Source organism: Oncorhynchus tshawytscha, linkage group LG33 (genome assembly GCF_018296145.1).
Source record: "Oncorhynchus tshawytscha isolate Ot180627B linkage group LG33, Otsh_v2.0, whole genome shotgun sequence".
Taxonomy (NCBI): domain Eukaryota; kingdom Metazoa; phylum Chordata; class Actinopteri; order Salmoniformes; family Salmonidae; genus Oncorhynchus; species Oncorhynchus tshawytscha.
In genome coordinates, this window is record NC_056461.1 from 49,452,783 (window position 1) to 49,472,981 (window position 20,199).

A 20,199-nucleotide genomic window follows, 5' to 3' on the forward strand; every position below is an offset into this window, starting at 1 on the left:
ACTCATTGTTAGGAAGAAATATGGTCCAAATCGGATGTTATTTATTGATGATTTTATGAATTGAAATGGCCAATTTGGGTGCAATCAGTACCCGTGAGAGATTAAGTCAGATTAAAGTCCAATTCAATTTCAAGAAAAGTATTTTGCAGCAGCTCATTCTAACGACAGAAACAATGTGAGATGTTGTCATGGTTGAAATGACATGGAATGACCCACCAGTAAGTACCGCGGCTCCAATCTCAACGACACACACCTCCAAATGTATAGAGATGTTGTTTCTGAAATGAAAGTGTCATCATTCATTTTTCTTTCTTCCTCGTGTATAGAGACTTTGTCATGGATGAAGATGGAATGACCCACCAGTAAGTCATGTCCAATCTCAACGGATTCCAAATGTAGGATGATGTCATGGTGGAAATGGTGGAATGGTGGGGATGACACACACACCTCCAAATGTGGATGGTGTCATGGCTGAAATGACACGGTGACCCACCAGTGGGGATGGTGATGACACACACCTGGTAATGGTGGAGATGTTGTCATGGCTGAAATGGCATGGAATGACCCACCAGTGGCAGGGCGGGGGTGGCGGGGAGATGTTGTCATGGCTGAAATGACGGTGGGGATGACCCACCAGAGGGGATGAACGACAGCACACCTCCAAATGATAGACATGTTGTTTCTGATGTGGTCATTCATTTTTCTTTCTTCCTCGGGATTATGGATGAAGAGATTACGCCTTTTGTCATGTCCTTCGACGGTAGGATGATGGGATGATGGTGGTGGTGGTGGTGGGGATGATGGGGATGGTGATGGGATGATGATGACTGTGGTGGCGGGGATGGCGGTGGCGGGGATGATGATGGCGGGGTGGCGGGGATGGTGGCGGCGGTGGGGATGATGATGAGGATGATGATGCGGTGGGGACGGCGGCGGGTGGTGGTGGGATGATGACGGTGGTGACGGCGGTGGGGATGATGATGATGACGGTGGTGACGGCGGTGGGGATGACGGTGGTGGGCGGCGGTGATGATGATGATGATGATGATGACGGTGGTGACGGTGGTGGGGATGACGACGACGGTGGGGATGATGATGATGACGACGGTGGTGGGGATGATGATGGGTATGATAATTATTCTCTCTCTGTGTCTCTGTATTCCAGTATGTTTGGTGTGGTACTGATCATAGTGGATATAGTGCTGGTGATAGTAGACCTGTCTCTGATGACGCGGAGCAGAGATGTGGGGGACGTTCTAGAGACGGTCTCTCTCATCATCTCTCTGTTCTTCCTCACCGACGTACTGCTACGGGTCTATGTAGAGGGGTAAGCGAGAGTGTGTGTGTGTGTGTTCTCAGTCGTGGCCAAAGGTTTTGAGAATGACGCAAGCATTTATTTCCACAAAGTCTGCTGCTTCAGTGTCTTTAGATATTTTTGTCAGATGTTACTATGGAATACTGAAGTATAATTACAAGCATTTCATACGTGTCAAAGGCTTTTATTGACAATTGCATGAAGTTGATGCAAAGAGTCAATATTTGCAGTGTTGACCCCGCTTTTTCAAGACCTCTGCAATCCGCCCTGGCATGCTGTCAATTAACTTCTGGGCCACATCCTGACTGATGGCAGCCAATTCTTGCATAATCAATGCTTGGAGTTTGTCAGAATTTGTGTGTTTTTGTTTGTCCACCCGCCTCTTGAGGATTGACCACAAGTTCTCAGTGGGATTAAGGTCTGGGGAGTTTCCTGGCCATGAACCCAAAATATTGATGTTTTGTTCCCCAAGCCACTTAGTTATCACTTTTGCCTTATGGCAAGGTGCTCCATCATGCTGGAAAAGGCATTGTTCATCACCAAACTGTTCCTGGATGGTTGGGAGAAGTTGCTCTCGGAGGATGTGTTGGTTCCATTCTTTATTCAGTGCTGTGTTCTTAGGCAAAATTGTGAGTGAGCCCACTCCCTTGGCTGAGAAGCAACCCCACACATGAATGGTCTCAGGATGCTTTACTGTTGGCATGACACAGGACTGATGGTAGCGCTCACCTTGTCTTCTCCTGACAAGCTTTTTACCAGATGCCCCAAACAATCGGAAAGGGGATTGATCAAAGAAAATGACTTTACCCCAGTCCTCAGCAGTCCAATCCCTGTACCTTCTGCAGAATATCAGTCTGTCCCTGATGTTTTTCCTGGAGAGAAGTGGCTTCTTTGCTGCCCTTCTTGACACCAGGCCATCCTCAAAGTCTTCACGTCACTGTGCGTGCAGATGCACTCACACCTACCTGCTGCCATTCCTGAGCAAGCTCTGTACTGGTGGTGCCCCGATCCCGCAGCTGAATCAACTTTAGGAGACGGTCCTGGCGCTTGCTGGACTTTCTTGGGCGCCCTGAAGCTTTCTTCACAACAATTGAACCGCTCTCCTTGAAGTTCTTGATGATCCGATAAATGGTTGATTTAGGTGCAATCTTACTGGTAGCAATATCCTTGCCTGTGAAGCCCTTTTTGTGCAAAACAATGATGACTGCACGTGTTTCCTTGCAGGTAACCATGGTTGACAGAGGAAGAACAATGATTCCACCCTCCTTTTTGAAGCTTCCAGTTTGTTATTCAAACTCAATCAGCATGACAGAGTGATCTCCAGCCTTGTCCTCGTCAACACTCACACCTGTGTTAAAGAGAGAATCACTGACATGATGTCAGCTGCTCCTTTTGTGGCAGGGCTGAAATGCGGTGGAAATGTTTTTTGGGGGTTAAGTTCATTTGCATGGCAAAGAGGGACTTTGCAATTCATCTGATCATTCTGGAGTATATGCAAATTGCCATCATACAAACTGAGGCAGCAGACGAAAATTAATATTTGTCATTCTCAAAACGTTTGGCCACGACTGTACATGAAGTGAAAGTAGGACAGAGAGAGCGCAGGACGGAGACCCCCCTGAGTGAGAGAGAGCTGTGAACCTCTGCTGTCTAGGATTAGCTGTTTAAACAGGAAGTAATGTGCAGGAAATGGTTCCAGGAAGTGGTCTGCCCTTTACTGGGCAGTAAAGGCCTTCTTGGAACACACTGAATCATCATAAAACTAAGTTAAACTCCTTGAATCAGCGGTGTACAGTCGTGGCCAAAAGTTGATCTGGACATTACTGACAAGTTATAAATGGCTCTCTAAGGTCTGTAATGACTGACAAGAGGAATACTGATGATGCACTATCTAATATAGATATTGCACCTTGTGCATTCTACTGTTTTCAACTTTCAAGAGTAAAAGCCAACCCCTTACGCCTCCCAAGCACTGGTCGAACTATCTGTCTGCGTATGACTGACTCTCTATGTGTGGTGTGTGTGTGTGTGTGTGTGTGTCTCTGACCTGTGTGTTTCAGGTTCAAGGTGTACTTCAGTTCCAGACTGAATATCATAGATGCCTGTATCGTTGTCATCACCCTGGTTGTCACTATGATCTACACCTTCTCTGACCTGACAGGGGCCAGCCTCATACCCAGGTACGTACAGGGGTGGGTGTAACTACAGAGCCCAGACTCACCCCAGGTTCACACACAGGACTGTTTCTCCGTTTGACCCTTGACCCTTTCATCCTCTTCAGTCCCGTCCCACCATCCTCTGCCATGATTGATTTGATACAGTACCAGTCGAAAGTTTGGACACATCTACTCATTCAAGGGTTTTTCTTTATTTTTACTATTTTCTACATTGTAGAATAATAGTGAAGACATCAAAACTATGAAATAACACATGGAATCATGTAGTAACCAAAAAAGTGTTAAACAAATCAAAATATATTTGAGATTCTTCCAAGTAGCCACTCTATGCCTTGATGACAGCTTTGCTCACGCTTGGCATTCTCTCAACCAGCTACATGAGGTAGTCAACCGGAATGCATTTCAATTAACAGGTGTGCCTTAAGTTAATTTGTGGAATTTCTTTCCTCAATGCATTTGAGCCAATCAGTTGTGTTGTGACAAGGTAAGGGTGGTATACAGAAGAGAGCCCTATTTGGTAAAAGTCCATATGTCAAGAACAGCTCAAATAAGCGAAGAGAAATGACAGGCCATCGTTACTTTAAGACATGAAGGTCAGTCGATCAGAAACATTTCAAGAACTTTGAGTTTCTTCAAGTGTAGTCGCAAAAACCATCAAACGCTATGATGAAACTGTCTCTCATGAGGACCGTCACAGGACAGGAAGACCCAGAGTTACCTCTGCTGCAGAGGATAAGTTCATTAGAGTTAACTGTCTCTCATGAGGACCGTCACAGGAAAGGAAGACCCAGAGTTTCCTCTGCTGCAGAGGATAAGTTCATTAGAGTTAACTGCACCGCAGATTGCAGCCCAAATAAATGCTTCAGAGTTCAAGTAACAGACACATCTCAACATCAACTGTTCAGACTGCGTGAATCAGGCCTTCATGGTTGGATTGCTGCAGAGAAACCACTACTAAAGGACACCAATAAGAAGAAGAGACTTGCTTGGGCCAAGAAACATAAGCAATGGACATGAGACTGGTGGAAATCTGTCCTTTGGTCTGATGAGTCCAAATTTGAGATTTTTGGTTCCAACCGGCGTGTCTTTGTGAGACGAAGTGTGGGTGAACGGATGATCTCCGCATGTGTGGTTCCCACCGTGAAGCATGGAAGAGGTGTGATGGTGTCGGGGTGCTTTGCTGATGACACTCTGTGATTTATTTAGAATTCAAGGCACACTTAACCAGCATGGCTACCACAGCATTCTGCAGCGATACGCCATCCCATCTGGTTAGTGCTTAGTGGGACTGTCATTTGTTTATCAACAGGACAATGACCCAACACACCTCCAGGCTGTGTAAGGGCTATTTGACCAAGAAGGAGAGTTATGGAGTACTGCATCAGATGACATGGCCTCCACAATCACAACCCAATTGAGATGGTTTGGGATGAGTCAGACTTCGGGGTGAAAGAAAAGCAGCCAACAAGGGCTCAGCATATGTGGGAACTAATTCAAGACTGTTGGAAAAGCATTCCAGGTGAAGCTGGTTGAGGGAATGCAAAGAGTGCGCAAAGCTGTCAATCAAGGCAAATGGTGGCTACTTTGAAGAATCTAAAATATATTAAGATTTGTTTCACTTTTTTTGTGTACAACATGATTCCATATGTTATTTTAGTGTTTGGATGTCTTCACTATTATTCTACAATGTAGAAAATAGTAAAAATAAAGAGAAACCTTGAATTAGTAGGTGTCCAAAATTTTGACTGATACTATATATATTGATATGTGTATATATAGACAGTATATGTCTTTGTTACTCTTTTCAGGGTGGTGACGTTCCTGCGTTTTCTGAGGATTATAATCCTGGTCAGGGTCTTCAGATTAGCCTCTCAGAAGAAAGAACTGGAGAAGGTCACCAGGAGGATGGTGAGTTCATCTCCATGGCAACGCAAGTTTTTTTTTTAGGTCATTTTTATAAAAACAGTTTTCGGGGTTCAGTGCCTTGCTCAACGGCTATAGGCTGTACCTGGTCGGGTTCAGTGCCTTGCTCAACGGCTATAGGCTGTACCTGGTCGGATCACATCCTTCCACTTTCATCCCCAGGGTTTCAATCCCCTTGCCGTTGAAGCATCAATGCTTAAAAATATATACAAACTGAGTACTGATCAGAGAGGGGATATGTACAAACTGAGTACTGCATATGGACTCCTGCTCCGACCCTCATATAACCTCTGACCTCTGACCTGTCTCCTGTCAGGTGTCTGAGAACAAGCGTCGCTACCAGAAAGACGGCTTTGACCTGGATCTGACCTACGTCACAGGTTATATCACACACACACACCCCTGACCTACGTCACAGGTTATATCACACACACACACCCCTGACCTACGTCACAGATGAGCTGTTTTAAATGAAAGACTAATGTTAGGAACATATCATGAATGTTTATAGTATACTGCATATGAGTGGCACTTACCAGCTCCTCCTCTCATCCCTCTCCTCTTCTTCTCTCATCCCACTTCTTCTCTCATCCCTCTTCTCTCCTCTCATCCTTCTTCTCTCATCCCTCTCCTCTTCTCATCTTCTTCTCTCCTCTTCTCTCATCCCTCTTCTCTCATCCCTCTTCTTCTCTCTCCAGATCGTGTCATTGCCATGTCGTTCCCCTCCTCTGGGAAACAAGCCCTGTACAGAAACCCCATCAGGGTAAGCCCTGTACAGAAACCCCATCAGGGTAAGCCCTGTACAGAAACCCCATCAGGGTAACACACTATAGTGGAGGTTCTGATATTGTCAATAGGGAAATTGACTCCTAAAGGTCAGTAATATCTCCTCTCTCCCTGCTAGGTTCCTACACACACACACAAACACCTACACACACACAAACACACACCTAAAGGTGGCCAGAGAGGATAAAGGGTCAGATATCAGTTGGTTGTTTTTAGAGAATAATCTAATTCTATAATATCTCTTCTCTCTGCTCCTGTTAGGAGGTGGCTAGGTTCCTAGATACCAAACATGAAGACCACTACAGAGTATACAACCTCTGCAGTAAGTACACACATTACTTCCAGTCTACTACAGAGTATATGGTCCGTGTGAGGAGAGGGTTGGGAAACCATCTCCGACACGTTGTTGCTGTTTGTTCTTTAGGTGAGAAAGGTTACGACCCCAAGTTCTTCCACTACAGAGTAGAGAGGGTGTTTATCGACGACCACAACGTGCCTTCTCTAGAGTGAGTACTGTACACCCTACTGTGTGTGTGTGTGTGTGGAGTACACCCTACCGGGCTGTGGTAGTCGTGACATTTGTGTCGGACAGGAACTCTCTCAGAAGGTTAAGAAAAGGTGACGTTTTTGATGACGATGTATTCCTAGGTCGGGGGAGCAGAATCTTGCAAGTTCCTGTATGTGTCCTCTATCGCACCGTGTGTTTGTCATGAAGCAGAGACCACCGCTCATGACAGAGAGCCCACTTCCTCTCTGATTGAAGAACCTGTAAAACCCGTTTGGTTGTCGGAGGAAACAGACAGACATCTCCTCTCTTTACAACCATTCTTTCTTCTGAGAGGCTAATCTGAATTCATGTTTTTTTACATGAACGTTTTCCAATCCAAGGCGTCGCTCACCAAGTCATTTAGTGTTCCAATCCAAGGCATCAGTCATTTAGTTTTCCAATCCAAGGCGTCGGTCACCAAGTCATTTAGTGTTCCAATCCAAGGCGTCGGTCACCAAGTCATTTAGTGTTCCAATCCAAGGCGTCAGTCATTTAGTTTCCAATCCAAGGCATCAGTCATTTAGTTTTCCAATCCAAGGCGTCGGTCACCAAGTCATTTAGTGTTTCCAATCCAAGGTGTCGGTCACCAAGTCATTTAGTGTTCCAATCCAAGGCACCAAGTCGGTCACCAAGTCATTTAGTGTTCCAATCCAAGGTGTCGGTCACCAAGTCATTTAGTGTTCCAATCCAAGGCGTCGGTCACCAAGTCATTTAGTGTTCCAATCCAAGGCGTCGGTCACCAAGTCATTTAGTGTTCCAATCCAAGGCGTCGGTCACCAAGTCATTTAGTGTTCCAATCCAGGCGTCGGTCACCAAGTCATTTAGTGTTCCAATCCAGGCGTCGGTCACCAAGTCATTTAGTGTTCCAATCCAAGCGTCGGTCACCAAGTCATTTAGTGTTCCAATCCAAGGCGTCGGTCACCAAGTCATTTAGTGTTCCAATCCAAGGCGTCGGTCACCAAGTCATTTAGTGTTCCAATCCAAGGCGTCGGTCACCAAGTCATTTAGTGTTCCAATCCAAGGCGTCGGTCACCAAGTCATTTAGTGTTCCAATCCAAGGCGTCGGTCACCAAGTCATTTAGTGTTCCAATCCAAGGCGTCGGTCACCAAGTCATTTAGTGTTCCAATCCAAGGCGTCGGTCACCAAGTCATTTAGTGTTCCAAGGCGTCGGTCACCAAGTCATTTAGTGTTCCAATCCAAGGCGTCGGTCACCAAGTCATTTAGTGTTCCAATCCAAGGCGTCGGTCACCAAGTCATTTAGTGTTCCAATCCAAGCGTCGGTCACCAAGTCATTTAGTGTTCCAATCCAAGGCGTCGGTCACCAAGTCATTTAGTGTTCCAAGGCGTCGGTCACCAAGTCATTTAGTGTTCCAATCCAAGGCGTCGGTCACCAAGTCATTTAGTGTTCCAATCCAAGGCGTCGGTCACCAAGTCATTTAGTGTTCCAATCCAAGGCGTCGGTCACCAAGTCATTTAGTGTTCCAATCCAAGGCGTCGGTCACCAAGTCATTTAGTGTTCCAATCGGTCACCAAGTCATTTAGTGTTCCAAGGCGTCGGTCACCAAGTCATTTAGTGTTCCAATCCAAGGCGTCGGTCACCAAGTCATTTAGTGTTCCAATCCAAGGCGTCGGTCACCAAGTCATTTAGTGTTCCAATCCAAGGCGTCGGTCACCAAGTCATTTAGTGTTCCAATCCAAGGCGTCGGTCACCAAGTCATTTAGTGTTCCAATCAAGGCGTCGGTCACCAAGTCATTTAGTGTTCCAATCCAAGCGTCGGTCACCAAGTCATTTAGTGTTCCAATCCAAGCGTCGGTCACCAAGTCATTTAGTGTTCCAAGGCGTCGGTCACCAAGTCATTTAGTGTTCCAATCCAAGTCGGTCACCAAGTCATTTAGTGTTCCAAGGCGTCGGTCACCAAGTCATTTAGTGTTCCAATCCAAGGCGTCGGTCACCAAGTCATTTAGTGTTCCAAGGCGTCGGTCACCAAGTCATTTAGTGTTCCAATCCAGGCGTCGGTCACCAAGTCATTTAGTGTTCCAATCCAAGGCGTCGGTCACCAAGTCATTTAGTGTTCCAATCCAGGCGTCGGTCACCAAGTCATTTAGTGTTCCAATCCAAGGCGTCGGTCACCAAGTCATTTAGTGTTCCAATCAAGGCGTCGGTCACCAAGTCATTTAGTGTTCCAATCCAAGGCGTCGGTCACCAAGTCATTTAGTGTTCCAATCCGGCGTCGGTCACCAAGTCATTTAGTGTTCCAAGGCGTCGGTCACCAAGTCATTTAGTGTTCCAAGGCGTCGGTCACCAAGTCATTTAGTGTTCCAAGGCGTCGGTCACCAAGTCATTTAGTGTTCCAAGGCGTCGGTCACCAAGTCATTTAGTGTTCCAAGGCGTCGGTCACCAAGTCATTTAGTGTTCCAATCCAAGGCGTCGGTCACCAAGTCATTTAGTGTTCCAAGTCATTTAGTGTTCCAATCCAAGGCGTCGGTCACCAAGTCATTTAGTGTTCCAATCCAAGGCGTCGGTCACCAAGTCATTTAGTGTTCCAATCCAAGGCGTCGGTCACCAAGTCATTTAGTGTTCCAAGGCGTCGGTCACCAAGTCATTTAGTGTTCCAAGGCGTCGGTCACCAAGTCATTTAGTGTTCCAAGGCGTCGGTCACCAAGTCATTTAGTGTTCCAAGGCGTCGGTCACCAAGTCATTTAGTGTTCCAAGGCGTCGGTCACCAAGTCATTTAGTGTTCCAATCCAAGGCGTCGGTCACCAAGTCATTTAGTGTTCCAAGGCGTCGGTCACCAAGTCATTTAGTGTTCCAATCCAAGGCGTCGGTCACCAAGTCATTTAGTGTTCCAAGGCGTCGGTCACCAAGTCATTTAGTGTTCCAACTTGTCGGTCACCAAGTCATTTAGTGTTCCAAATATGGCGTCGGTCACCAAGTCATTTAGTGTTCCAATTAAAATAATTGGTCACCAAGTCATTTAGTGTTCCAAGGCGTCGGTCACCAAGTCATTTAGTGTTCCAAGGCGTTCGGTCACCAAGTCATTTAGTGTTCCAATTTTATTCTTTATTACGTCGGTCACCAAGTCATTTAGTGTTCCAAGGCGTCGGTCACCAAGTCATTTAGTGTTCCAAGGCGTCGGTCACCAAGTCATTTAGTGTTCCAAGGCGTCGGTCACCAAGTCATTTAGTGTTCCAAGGCGTTCGGTCACCAAGTCATTTAGTGTTCCAAGGCGTCGGTCACCAAGTCATTTAGTGTTCCAAGGCGTCGGTCACCAAGTCATTTAGTGTTCCAACCAAGGCTTCGGTCACTCAAGTCATTTAGTGTTCCAGAGGCGTCGGTCACCAAGTCATTTAGTGTTCCAAGGCGTCGGTCACCAAGTCATTTAGTGTTCCAAGGCGTCGGTCACCAAGTCATTTAGTGTTCCAAGGCGCTTCGGTCACCAAGTCATTTAGTGTTCCAATCCAAGGCGTCGGTCACCAAGTCATTTAGTGTTCCAAGGCGTCGGTCACCAAGTCATTTAGTGTTCCAATCCAAGGCGTCGGTCACCAAGTCATTTACAAAATTCAAACTTGCACTGCTTTTCTTTTAATTTTTTTTATTTTTATGCATGAATATGACGTCTCTCTGTTCGTTGTTGGCATTTCCTTCCTAAGTTTGCCCACTTTGCCAATGAAGTCCCCATTAAAATAATTGGCAACATCAAATATTTTTGATGAATAAGCCATCGGATTCGATAAAAGATGAAGTTTAATTTTTCTTTCTGCCCATAATTTAATTTAAAGTCATTTTTGTTCCCATTTTATTCTTTATTACTGATCTTGGCTTCATCATTTCTTCTTATTTTTGTTGAGTTTAGTCATCATTTCTCAGTTTGCAGTAAGTCAGCCAGTCAGATGTCCAGCCAGACTCATTAGTCACTCCTTTTCACCCATCTCTCTCAACCATACAGCTTCTCAGTTCCTCATCAATCTACGGGGCCTTAACAGATCTTTAGCCTCGTCCCTCTCTCAACCATACAGCTTCTCAGTTCCTCATCAATCTACGGGGCCTTAACAGATCTTTAGCCTCGTCCCTCTCTCAACCATACAGCTTCTCTGTTCCTCATCAATCTACGGGGCCTTAACAGATCTTTTCAGCCTCGAGGGAGGACCCTCTCTCAACCATACAGCTTCTCAGTTCCTCATCAATCTACGGGGCCTTAACAGATCCCTTTAGCCTCGTCCCTCTCTCAACCATACAGCTTCTCTGTTCCTCATCAATCTACGGGGCCTTAACAGATCTTTAGCCTCGTCCCTCTCTCAACCATACAGCTTCTCAGTTCCTCATCAATCTACGGGGCCTTAACAGATCTTTAGCCTCGTCCCTCTCTCAACCATACAGCTTCTCTGTTCCTCATCAATCTACGGGGCCTTAACAGATCTTTAGCCTCGTCCCTCTCTCAACCATACAGCTTCTCAGTTCCTCATCAATCCACGGGGCCTTAACAGTTCTAACAGTTTCTTAATAGGTCCATATTAATTTAATTATTTTTATCAATAACTGGAAGAAACTATTTCATAAATGGATCACCCTTCCTTCAGAGCATATGGATGCTCTTCCTTAGAGCAGGATTCCTTCAGACAAAACAAATATCTGTTTTGTCAGGAGGGAACATTCCTTCAGTACAAAAAGGACCCTTTTCAGAGCAGGAGGAGGACAGGAGGGAGGACCCCTTCCTTCAGAGCAGGAGGAGGACTTCCTTCATACTAGGATTAGGCCTTTGGAACTTTGGTCAGGAGGAGGACCCTTCCTTCAGAGCAGGAGGGAGGACCCTTCCTTCAGAGCAGGAGGGAGGACCCTTCCTTCAGAGCAGGAGGGAGGACCCTTCCTTCAGAGCAGGAGGGAGGACCCTTCCTTCAGAGCAGGAGGGAGGACCCTTCCTTCAGAGCAGGAGGGAGGACCCTTCCTTCAGAGCAGGAGGGAGGACCCTTCCTTCAGAGCAGGAGGGAGGACCCTTCCTTCAGAGCAGGAGGGAGGACCCTTCCTTCAGAGCAGGAGGGAGGACCCTTCCTTCAGAGCAGGAGGGAGGACCCTTCCTTCAGAGCAGGAGGGAGGACCCTTCCTTCAGAGCAGGAGGGAGGACCCTTCCTTCAGAGCAGGAGGGAGGACCCTTCCTTCAGAGCAGGAGGGAGGACCCTTCCTTCAGAGCAGGAGGGAGGACCCTTCCTTCAGAGCAGGAGGGAGGACCCTTCCTTCAGAGCAGGAGGGAGGACCCTTCCTTCAGAGCAGGAGGGAGGACCCTTCCTTCAGAGCAGGAGGGAGGACCCTTCCTTCAGAGTTATTCTACTTGTTATTTTCTATCAAATAGTTTTGTGTGTGTTCATCTCAGGGACATGCTGAAGTACACTGCAGGTGTGAGAGAGTGGATGGCAGCTGATCCCAAAAACATCATTGCCATACACTGTAAAGGAGGAAAAGGTAACTACTACACCATCTACTGGTAATATCCTGTAGTAGCAGCCAGCCAGCTATAATAATGTTGAGCAACTCATGGAGAAAAACAGACTGGGTTGGCTTAGGTTTTTTACAAACAATGTAGCTATGATAACGGTGTGTACCTGTGATGATAGGATGTGGCTGTGGTGATAGCAGTATGTAGCTATGGTGATGACATGATGGGAGTATGAATCTGTGGTGATGACAGTATGAATCTGTGGTGATGACAGTATGAATCTGTGGTGATGACAGTATGAATCTGTGGTGATGACAGTATGAATCTGTGGTGATGACAGTATGTAGCTGTGGGGATGACAGTATGTAGCTGTGGTGATGACACTATGTAGCTGTGGGGATGACAGTATGAATCTGTGGGGATGACAGTATGAATCTGTGGGGATGACAGTATGTACCTGTGGGGATGACAGTATGTAGCTGTGGGGATGACAGTATGAATCTGTGGGGATGACAGTATGAATCTGTGGGGATGACAGTATGTACCTGTGGGGATGACAGTATGTAGCTGTGGGGATGACAGTATGAATCTGTGGGGATGACAGTATGAAGCTGTGGTGATGACAGTATGAATCTGTGGTGATGACAGTATGTAGCTGTGGGGATGACAGTATGTAGCTGTGGGGATGACAGTATGAATCTGTGGGGATGACAGTATGAATCTGTGGGGATGACAGTATGAATCTGTGCTGTGGGGATGACAGTATGTAGCTGTGGTGATGACAGTATGAATGTAGCTATGGCTGTGATGACAGTATGTATGCTATGAATCTGTGGGATGACAGTATGAATCTGTGGGGATGACAGTATGAAGCTGTGGGGATGACAGTATGTAGCTGTGGTGATGACAGTATGAAGCTGTGGTGATGACATTGTTCCCTTTCACGCTGAGTGGTTATTGAAAGGGAGCGAGCTGGAAAGATTGTTCATGTACACTGAGTAACTATGGTAATTCTCAATGGATGGAAAAACAGACTTTGTTTGCCGTTTTGAGGTGAAGAAAACATTACTTGATGAATGAATCACGCTTCACTGTCTGGCAACTCAACGGACTATTCGGGGTTTGGTGGAAGCCAGGAGAACGCTACCTGCCCGACTGCATAGTGTCCACTGTAAAGTTTGGTGGGGGTATAATGGTCTGGGGATGTTTTTCATGGTTCGGGCTCCTTAGTTGAGGTGAAGGGAAATCTTAAAGCTACAGCACACAATGACATTCTAGATGATTCTGTGCGTCCAACTTTGTGGCAACAGTTTGGGGAAGGTCCTTTCCTGTTTCAGCATGAGAATGCCCCCGTGCACAAAGCGAGGTCCATACAGAAATGGTTTGTTGAGATCAGTGTGGAAGAACTTGACTGGCCTGCACAGAGCCCTGACCTCAACCCCATCAAACACCTTTGGGATTAATTGTAATGACGACTGCGAGTCAGGCCTAATCGCCCAACATCAGAGCCCGACCTCACTAATGCTCTTGTGGCTGAATAGAAGCAAGTCCCAGCAGCAATGTTCCAACATCTAGTGGAAAGCCTTCCTAGAAGAGTGGAGGCTGTTATAGCAGCAATGTTCCAACATCTAGTGGAAAGCCTTCCTAGAAGAGTGGAGGCTGTTATAGCAGCAATGTTCCAACATCTAGTGGAAAGCCTTCCCAGAAGAGTGGAGGCTGTTATAGCAGCAATGTTCCAACATCTAGTGGAAAGCCTTCCCAGAAGAGTGGAGGCTGTTATAGCAGCAAAGGGGGAACCAACTCCATATTAACGCTTCGTAGGTGTCCCCGTACGAGTTCAAAAAATCTTGGTCGACCAACAGTCTAAAAAATTGACCGTTGGTCGACCAACAGTCTAAAAAATTGACCAGTCTACTAATTGGGGTCAGCTCTACAGGGGTCAGCTCTACAGGGGTCAGCTCTACATGGGTCAGCTCTACATGGGTCAGCTCTACATGGGTCAGCCCTACAGGGGTCAGCTCTACATGGGTCAGCTCTACATGGGTCAGCTCTACATGGGTCAGCTCTACATGGGTCAGCCCTACAGGGGTCAGCTCTACATGGGTCAGCCCTTTGTGGCACATGGGTCAGCCCCTGTTTCAGGGAGAATGCCCCCGTACAGGGGTCAGCCCATACAGGGGTCAGCCCTGCACAGGGGTCAGCCCCATCACAGGGGATTAGCCCTACAGGGTCAGCCCTAAGGGGTCAGCCCTCACATGGGGCTGAATAGAAGCAAGTCCCACAGGGGTCAGCTCTACATGGGTCAGCTCTTATAGGGGTCAGCCCTATTAACGCTTCAGGGGTTCAAAAACAGGGGTCAGCTCTACAGGGGTCAGCCCTACAGGGGTCAGCCCTACAGGGGTCAGCTCTACAGGGGTCAGCCCTACAGGGGTCAGCCCTACAGGGGTCAGCCCTATTGTTTACATTTGTTTACCAACATTGGAGTGAAACAAGCTTATATTTTTGGTTCTGATGAGGTACGACAGTTAAGCTCATGAGGCATTTATAAGTAATATTCTTCAAGAACCAATGTTTTACTTTTCAATAAGTCCAAAAATGGCCCCTTTTTTATGTGTGTGTGTGTGTGTGTGTGTGTGTGTGTGTGTGTGTGTGTTCCTACAGGGCGTACAGGGACTCTGGTGTGTACCTGGCTCATTGACAGTGACCAGTTTGAGAGCGCTCAGGTAGGGCAATACCTGAAATGGTTCAGGTATTTCAGCATGACACAGTGCTTAAACTGTTTAACACAAACACCACCCCCAGAGCTCCGGGGATAACATGTTTTATATAATGATCTATAGGACAGCTTGGACTACTTTGGGGAGAGGAGAACAGACAAGAGCCGCAGCTCCAAGTTCCAGGGAGTGGAGACCCCGTCTCAGGTACACGGATGTGACTGAACTCGCGCTTAGTCTCTGGTACAGTGGGCTGCGTTTACACAGACAGCCCAATTCTGATCTTTGTGAGGAAAATAAAAGATGACTAATGAGAACAAGATCAGAATTGGGCTGACTGTGTAAAACACAGCCATAGAGACATAAAGGTGGTGCAGTGTTTCTCAACAAGACCACAGGTAACATTTGGGTCCAAAACCTGTGCCATGCCATATTTGATAAGGCAGTTACATGGTGCCGGTCTACTGTGGCATCTTACCTGCTAGCCCGGCCTGTAGAGCGGTGGCCCCCGGCCTGTGTCTCTGTTTGTGTTACAGAGCAGGTACGTGGGTTACTATGAAGTGATGATGTGTGTGTGTGTGTGTGTGTGTGTGTGTTACAGAGCAGGTACGTGGGTTACTATGAAGTGATGAAGACTAAGTTCAACCGACAACTTCCTCCAGAACAGAGCCTGAAGATCAAGAGCATCCGCATCCACTCCATAGCAGGTTTGATTGAATATCTGTCCACTATAATAACGTCCACTCCATAGCAGGTTTGATTGAATATCTGTCCATTATAATAACGTCCACTCCATAGCAGGTTTGATTGAATATCTGTCCACTATAATAACGTCCACTCCATAGTAGGTTTGATTATGTGATTAAAAACGGCTCCACCCAGAGACATTACATACGGCACATGAAACATAATTGAGGATAACACATAAGCCCATTGTTGTCCTCTGAAAAGAGAGAATACACTGTTTTGATTGGGCAATGCATATTAACATACATTTTGTCCCACCAGCTGAGAACGCCATTCCCTTAATGGTCAGCAGATGGCGCTGCTATCCACTTGCTAGTATACATTTCTAAAGGAGGGAAATAATATTTTGCATGTCCCATAGGGTCTTTTTGAAGCATTGGTGGCATTTCTTGGGAGGTTATCTACAGTGACACTAGAGTCACAGAGAAAATATTTTAAAGGGTGTTGATTTACCTAATTTCTGTTCCACACAGACAATTATCTGTAAGGTCCCTCAGTCGAGCAGTGACTTTCAAGCACAGATTCAACCACAAAGACCAGGGATGTTTTCCAATGTCTCACAAAGAAGGAAACCTATTGCATTTACATTTGTGTCTTTTACTCTTACAGTAGTGAGTCATTTAACAGACTCTTTTATCCAGAGTCACTACAGCAGTGAGTCATTTAACAGACTCTCTGATCCAGCACCACTACAGTAGTGAGTCATTTAGAAGACTCTCTTATCCAGCACCACTACAGCAGTGAGTCATTTAGAAGACTCTCTGATCCAGACCCTACAGTAGTGAGTCATTTAACAGACTCTCTTATCCAGAGTCACTACAGCAGTGAGTCATTTAACAGACTCTCTTATCCAGAGTCACTACAGTAGTGAGTCATTTAACAGACTCTTATTCAGAGCCACTTACACTTTCATACTGTTCCCCCATGGGAATTGAATCCACAACCCGGATGTTACAAGGGCCTCTACCAACTGAGTAACATGGGACCATTGGTAGATGGGTAAAAAAAAAATATATATATATATTTTTTTTTAAGCAGATATTGAATACCCCTTTGAGCATGGTGTAGTTATTCATTACACTTTGGATGGTGTATCAATACACCCAGTCACTACAAAGATACAGGCATCCTTCCTAACTCAGTTGCTGGAGAGGAAGGAAACCACTCAGGGATTTCACCATGAGGCCAATGGTGACTTTAAACCAGTTAGAGTTTAATAGCTGTGATAGTTTTCTCCCAAGGATGGATCAACAACATTGTAGACAACACAATATGGCATGATGACTCCTTGCTGTCCCCAGTCCACATGGCCGTGCTGCTGCTCCAGTTTCAACTGTTCTGCCTGCGGCTATGGAATCCTGACCTGTTCACCGGACGTGCTACCTGTCCCAGACCTGCTGTTTTCAACTCTCTAGAGCCAGCAGGAGCGGTAGAGATACTCTTAATGATCGGCTATGAAAAGCCAACTGACATTTACTCCTGAGGTGCTGACCTGTTGCACCATCTACAACCACTGTGATTATTATTATTGGACCATGCTGGTCATTTATGAACATTTGAACATCTTGGCCATGTTCTGTTATAATCTCCACCCGGCACAGCCAGAAGAGGACTGGCCACCCCACATAGCCTGGTTCCTCTCTAGGTTTCTTCCTAGGTTTTGGCCTTTCTAGGGAGTTTTTCCTAGCCACCGTGCTTCTACACCTGCATTGCTTGCTGTTTGGGGTTTTAGGCTGGGTTTCTGTACAGCACTTTGAGATATCAGCTGATGTACGAAGGGCTATATAAATACATTTGATTCTGCACTAGTGTGACCGTTGATTGATGTTGCAGCATCTTAACCTGATTATTGTCCTTCGCATTCTGGCAATGGTGTAATTGATAAACAACTTTATTGCAATGCAAACAGCAGGTCGATGAGACCACACTTCAGGCTGCCATTGACAGCCATGTTGTCTTTATGCCATTTTCCAAATAGTTATAATTTCACTGACTTTTTTTAAAGGCCACTGTAATAACGTTTGGTGGCAGGACTTGTGCTATTTTCACAAGCTATTATTTACCCTATTAGAAGGACAGCTTGTTGAGTGAGAACCCCCCCCCCCCTGTGTTCTAGGTGTGGGTAAAGGGAATGGTAGTGACTTGAAGGTGAAGATCATTGTCAGGAAGAAGCTGGTGTTCCTGTGTGTCTGTGCCAAACAAGAGAACTGCACGGTGAGGCGCACACACTTGATTGATTGATATATTGATCTGTCCCAGGTGTTTTCCACATGTATTAAATGATGTATTGATCTGTCCCAGGTGTTTCCTGATGCTGGTACCAACTCGGTGGTGATCAGCCTGCAGGAGGGGCCTGTTGTCAACGGTGACGTTAAGGTCATGTTTGAGTCCTCTGCTGTGAGTACCTGTGGATGGGGGAAGAATTTAGACGTGACACAACTAACTGGAGCTTGTATTTGGGGGAAGACTTTAAACGTCACAGAACTAATGGAAGCCATTATTTAAGGAGAACATTTTAAAAGCCATTTGAAGCTGGTGTTAAGGAACATATTTCAAATGTAACACAGAGATTCACTCTCATAGCCCTCTGGTGTGTATATTATCTTCTAATAACGCTTCCTGTATCTTCCTCTCCAGGGTCTCCCTAAAGGATATGAAGACTGTCCTTTCTATTTCTGGTTCAACACCTCCTTTATAGAGAACAACAGGTATGGTTCAATACCTCCTCCTCTGGTTCAATACCTCCTCCTCTATGGTTCAATACCTCCTTCTCCTCCTCCTCTATGGTTCAATACCTCCTCTGGTTCAATACCTCCTCCTCCTCTGGTTCAATACCTCCTCTGGTTCAATACCTCCTCTGGTTCAATACCTCCTCCTCCTCCTCTGGTTCAATACCTCCTCCTCTGGTTCAATACCTCCTCCTCTGGTTCAATACCTCCTCCTCTGGTTCAATACCTCCTCCTCCTCTGGTTCAATACCTCCTCCTCCTCTGGTTCAATACCTCCTCCTCCTTTGGTTCAATACCTCCTCCTCCTCTGGTTCAATACCTCCTCCTCTGGTTCAATACCTCCTCCTCCTCTGGTTCAATACCTCTTCCTCCTCTGGTTCAATACCTCCTCCTCCTCTGGTTCAATACCTCCTCCTCCTCTGGTTCAATACCTCCTCCTCCTCTGGTTCAATACCTCCTCCTCCTCTGGTTCAATACCTCCTCCTCCTCTGGTTCAATACCTCCTCCTCCTCTGGTTCAATACCTCCTCCTCCATAGAGAACAACAGGTATGGCTGCTAATACGCCAGCGACATGTCTTTAAAACCCTGTGGTTTATGCTTTGTTCTCTCTCCTCTATTCTCCCCCCCTCCCAGACTGGTTCTGTCTAGAGAAGAATTGGACAACCCCCACAAAGCCAAGACCTGGGATCTCTACAAGGAGGCCTTTGGAGTCACCCTGTCTTTCTCTGAACCATGACCTCTGACCTTTTAACCCCTGTCCAACTCTGAGCCCTTACCCCTGATAACAAACCTGTCTGTGTGCCAAACAGCACTCTGTATAGTGCACGGTCAGACCAGAGCCCCCATGGGGCCTGTATATAACTAAAGTGCTGTATAGAGATTAGGGTACCATTTTGAGATTCATGCCTTCTCTGACCTCTGACCCATGATAGTCCTGTCAGACCAAAGGGCCTACACCTCCTGAACAAAGCCAAAGACACTCCACTACCAGAAATGACTGGCTGTGTCCCAATCCTCTATCCTTTCTCCTAGTGTGTGCACTTGTTCACTTAATCATTTGATAAGAAATATGGTAGAAACACCCACCAATCCAACTTGGGGAAGCAGCGAAGGTGTGTACACCTTTTATTTAGGAGAAAGGTGATTATTATTGGGACAGAGTCCCTGGTGTCTGTTTTGCACTGAGCCATTAGACCTTAAGTTTATCATTAGTCCTCTGTGGTCAAATCTGTGGATTTGTTTTGTGTGTATTATATATTGTTTTTCTACATTTATGTTAACAAACAAAAAGGGATGATTGGGATGTTCAATACTACAACCTTACAGATGATTGTTGTGGAGAACCGTGGAAGATTTATGGGCCAGTTTCCCGGACATAGATTAAGTATAGTCCTGGACTAAACCGCTGTTTGTTGTTGTTGTTGTCCAGGTCTAGGATAATCTGAAACCAGGCTTATAAATGTAACTTTGAATATTCTATGCTAATATTATCCTGTCAATACAAAGGGGTATACTAAAGAGCCAGATCTATAAATTAGCAAACTAAACTTTAAATATTCTGAAAAAAAATAAAATATATATATATATATAAGGATAAACTTGAAATAGGCATGGTCTAATTGACTTAACAACCAAAAACACATTTCTGAGTTTAACCTTCTTAATGAATCAGAAAATCAATAGATATTTCTTGTTTATTTAGCTGGCTAACTTGTTGGTCCTGCATTGCAGTAGAGCCCTCTGGATAGTGAATGGGCTGTAGGTGAGGAAGACTGGGGTTCTGTTTCACTAAAATATCAGCGTTCCAGCTTAAAATAAATAAACAAACATA

General features: G+C 45.8%; 1 protein-coding gene across 2 annotated transcripts; it reads left to right on the forward strand.

The window, feature by feature from the left end:
• The first annotated feature begins 724 nt into the window (after positions 1-724).
• On the forward strand, positions 725-20,199 carry tpte (transmembrane phosphatase with tensin homology). Of its 2 annotated transcripts, XM_042311131.1 has the most exons (16): positions 725-756; positions 1,157-1,327; positions 3,376-3,495; positions 5,301-5,400; positions 5,732-5,795; positions 6,114-6,178; positions 6,463-6,523; positions 6,626-6,707; positions 12,116-12,204; positions 14,840-14,901; positions 15,019-15,099; positions 15,494-15,599; positions 17,756-17,853; positions 17,941-18,036; positions 18,277-18,347; positions 19,002-20,199. In XM_042311131.1, exons 1-16 carry the CDS (start codon positions 725-727, stop codon positions 19,102-19,104), a joined length of 1,401 nt encoding a protein of 466 aa, XP_042167065.1. In that variant the 3' UTR covers positions 19,105-20,199. The 2 variants fall into 2 exon arrangements, with proteins under 2 accessions (XP_042167065.1, XP_042167064.1); XM_042311130.1 differs by lacking the exon at positions 725-756 and having other exon boundaries at positions 985-1,327.